The sequence below is a fragment of the Aptenodytes forsteri genome, unplaced genomic scaffold, assembly GCF_000699145.1.
Source record: "Aptenodytes forsteri isolate BGI_AS27 unplaced genomic scaffold, ASM69914v1 Scaffold72, whole genome shotgun sequence".
Classification (NCBI taxonomy): Eukaryota; Metazoa; Chordata; class Aves; order Sphenisciformes; family Spheniscidae; genus Aptenodytes; species Aptenodytes forsteri.
Genome location: NW_008796193.1, coordinates 8402962 through 8406881, shown reverse-complemented (window position 1 = coordinate 8406881; position 3920 = coordinate 8402962). Strand labels below are relative to the sequence as shown.

General features: G+C 68.1%; 1 protein-coding gene across 1 annotated transcript in view; it reads right to left on the bottom strand.

The window, feature by feature from the left end:
• Nucleotides 1-2542, bottom strand: part of CLCN2 (chloride voltage-gated channel 2) — a 7889-nt gene extending 5347 nt beyond the window's left edge. The window contains 7 exon segments of the mRNA XM_019474310.1: nucleotides 54-223; nucleotides 563-641; nucleotides 758-835; nucleotides 911-1044; nucleotides 1510-1638; nucleotides 1746-1877; nucleotides 2386-2542. Coding sequence (XP_019329855.1) covers nucleotides 54-223; nucleotides 563-641; nucleotides 758-835; nucleotides 911-1044; nucleotides 1510-1638; nucleotides 1746-1877; nucleotides 2386-2542 — 879 coding nt within the window.
• Between the last annotated feature and the right edge of the window lie 1378 nt (nucleotides 2543-3920).

Genomic DNA, 3920 nt, shown 5'->3' with positions numbered 1-3920 from the left:
GGCGGGCCCCCGGCGCCTGGCATGCTTCCCACCCCAAGCCCACGCTCGTGTACGGCCCGCAGGGGTCCAGCTGGCCCCATGGACACGCTATGGGGCGGGTCAAGGGATTCCCTGGCAAAGCGGGCAGCTGGTCCCTGGCTGGTGGCAGCGGGCACGGCAGAGCAGTAGTTGGTGCGAGCAAGAAGGTAGCGCAGGGACGTGAGCAGAGACATGGTGGGCGGTGCTGGGGTGGGGGGGGCACACGCAGACGGACAGACAGACAGATGGGGCAGCGCAGCAGGCAGAGGGCAAGGAAAGAGTTAGACACATCACCAACCTACGGGCAGGGCTCAGCGGGGCCGGAGCGAGGAGCTCCCTGGAGCGCAGGGCGGCAGGGGAGAGGACAAGAGCAGACGTTACACTTCCAGGAGGACGGTGCCCACTCCTCCCTTCCTCCTCCCCGCTGAGCAGCACTGCCCTCTCCCATGCCAGCCATCCTGGGAGTTCTGCTCGCCTCGCCGGGTGGACCCTGCTGCCCGGGTGGGATGTGCGTGGGGGTTCGGGGGGCCCAGGGTGACCCTACCTCCGATGGGGGCGGCGAAGCAGCAGCCGACACCGACGGCGCAGGCGGCCGCCAGCATTTCAATGTTCCTTGCCTCATTCTGCGGGTGAACTGGGTGTGAGCGGGCACTGTCCCCCCCCAGCCCCGTGCTGGGTGTTGACAACCCTGCTGGGGGGCACAGGCAGAGCCTCCCTGGGGCCAGCCCGCCCCACTCACCTTGTAGATGCCCCCGAAGAGGGAGAGAAAGCGGCTGAGCAGGGCCGCGCACATGCTGGCAATGTGGACAAAGGGACCCTACGGGGACAGCGGCAGGGCTGAGGATGGTGCCCCCCGGCCCCCTGCCTGCCCTGCCCCGGGCACTGCCCTCACCTCCTTCCCCAAGGGCATGCCGCTGCCCAGGGCACACGTCAGCCCGATCACCTTGGCCACGAAGGTCTTGAGGGTGAGGTACTCCTTCAGCACGACACCCCGCAGGATGGTCTTCATCTCGGGGATCCCCGAGCCTGGCACCGTGGGGACAGCCCTGACCCATGGCCATGTGGGGGGACAACACTGGGGACCCCCTGCCCCATAGTTCTGGGGGGATCCCTGACGCTCTGCCGTCCCCCACTGCCATAGGGAGATCCCAGAGACACGTATCCCCACAGTACAGTCTGCAGAACAGCCCCATGGCCATGCAGGGACACCCTAACCCATAGCCCTGTGGGGACCCCACTGCCATAGCCCACAGGAGACCCTCTGAAGACCAGCCCATAGCCTTAGGAAGACCTCCAGAAACCTCAACCCCATAGCCCAGGAGGACATCCACCCCATAGCCCTCAGGAGACCCTCTGAAGACCATTCCATAGCTCTTGGAAGACCCTCAGGACCACCAACCGCATAGCCCAGGACACCCATGCAGCTCCCAACCCACAGCCCCAAGGAGGGGACACCCCGTTAGGGTACAGGCAGCCACCCCGGCGCCCTACCCACGGCCTGGGGGGCGAGGATCTGGGTGAAGCCAGCTGAGAAGGTGATGAGCACGGTGGGGTAGGTGACCCAGGCCAGGTACTGCAGCAGCACGTTGGTGTCCAGGCCCCCGTACATCCACTTCTGGGCTGCGGGCACAGTCAGCGAGGCAAGTCATGGGTGGCAAGGGGCATGGCACGGCCCTGTGGCACGGCCACCCCCTGCCACCCTGGGGAGCCCACCAGTACCAGCTCACCTTGGAGGCAGGTGGCGATGGCGAAGTCCATGGCCCAGCTGACCAGTGCCATGACCAGCCCCAGGAGGATGAGGAAGACCCAGTCCTCGCCCACCTTGGAGATGAGGAACCGCTGGCACTGCAAGGCGCAGACTGCGGGCACAAGGGCAGGCTCAGGGCCGGGCGCCCCGGGGATGGGCACATCGGGGCGGCAGGGCCAGGCTGGCAGGGACACGAGCGCTCACAACCGGTGGCACTGACTCAGCACCGCCAGCACTGTCCGGTGCAGGAGCACCACTGTGCCCAGCCATCACAGATGTGCTACAACCACCGGCAGGCAGGAACGGTGGGCTCTGGCTGTGCACAGCCACACACGGCGCTGCCGGGTATGCACCTCCCATCAGCACGGCCCCGCTGGCACGGCCCCAGGCAGAGGGGCTGGGGGCCTCCAGTCCCTGTGGCGTGCCCGGTTATTTTGGGCCATTGTGTCCCCGCTGCCCGGCAGGCAGGTGGCATTGTCCTCGGCGCCGTCCCATGACAGCTGGAGAAACCCTACCAGCTGCTGCCGTGGCGGGGTGGGCAGCCGTGCCCAGACCACACGCTGCCGTGGGGCTGTGCGCACTGGTGTCCCCCCCGTGTACCCATCCCTGGTGGCCCTTACCGCGGCAGGGGGCACAGCGGCCCTGGGTGTACTCCAGCAGCTCGGAGGGGCGGCGTGGCTGGGAGGTGCCCCCCTCCCCATTTCCCTGCTGCAGCCGCAGCCGGGCCGCCTCGTCCTTGGCAAAGGTGCCCAGGTCCTGTGTGTAGCGCCCGTACATCTGGGGGAGAAGGAGTGGGCGGGGGCGTCAGGGGTGGCTGGCACCCCGGCTCCCGCTCCCAAGTGGGGAAACTGAGGCAGGGGAGGGGCAGGCACGCTGGCATGGCCTCCCAGCACCGGGGGATGCCAGGCAAGCAGGCAGGCAGCTGTGGCACCCCCAGAGGAAGAGACAGCAGTGCCTCTGGGGGTCCCTAGCTGCCCGCTGGGGCGTGGGAAGGGGCTGGGCAGATAAGGCATGCGGGGATCAATGGCGAACGTTTCGCCCACGCGCCCAGCGCAGGCAGCTGGGCCCCCCGCCAGTACCAGTCCCCGGCCCTGCCCAGGTACCCCAGGCACTGGGCTGGGCTGGCAGAGGGTGGGGAAGGGCCTCCAGCAATGGGAGCACGGCCAGCCTGGCCAGGAGACTCCCTGAGGGCTGGTATTGGGGTTGTGCTGGCGCTCTGAGGGGAACCTCCCCTTGGCATCACTAAAAGCAGGGCTGGGTTCCCCCCTGTGAGGCAGGCAAGGCAGGCCACATGTGACACAAGCTGGCCGGTCTCAGCCAGCAGCAGTTTTGCAGGGCATACACCCAGTCCCAGGGGAGAGGGGGGCACAGCATCGGGCATGGGGTGGTCCCTGGGCCATGAGGAGGGGATTTGGGGAGCAAGGGGTTGCAAGGAGCTCCATGCCCATGTGGGGGACACCCCCTCTTCCTCAGGTGCCTCCTGCCTGGCCATGGCACGTGGCCTGGCCCTGGTGAGGGGGTGGCCCTGGCAGTGCCCCCTGTGCCGGTCAGGAGCTCTTTGTGCCCGTCCTCCCCGCCGAGCCGGGGGCATTTGTCCCGTGCTGGCGGGCACTGCCAAGGACTCGGTTGCTTGGTTTCCACCTCGCTCCCCCCCGGCATGACCTGAATGCCAAGCGCCAGAGGTTGGCCCGGCACAAAGGGAGGCTTCAAGGCCACGGGGGCCCCTGCCAGGCTCCCACGTCGGGGCGACGTGAGCCCCATGCCAATGGTGCACCCACCCACCGTGCCGTGCCGGTGCAGCGCGTGGCCGCCCAGCCGGGGTACAGCCGCCCTCCTCCCCGGCATGGCACAGCCCGTGCCGACGCCTGGCAGAGGGGCAACGCCATGGGTGGGCACTGCGCTTGGCACGTGGGCAACCCAGCCCTGGCTGCCGGCGGCGGTGCCTGCCCTGGATGCCTGGATCCCGTTCACACCCCCCCCGGCTTGCTGGCACATGCCAGCTCCCCGTGGGGATGGCGCGAAGGTGCATTTCTCACGGGGCATCGCTCCTGCCCAGGTCCCTTTGGCAGAGAGCAGAAAGCAGCCAGAGCGGCGCCAGCTGGATTCTCTGCTGTCTAATACCTGGGTTGTGCTCAGCAGCGGGAGGGAGGGTGGG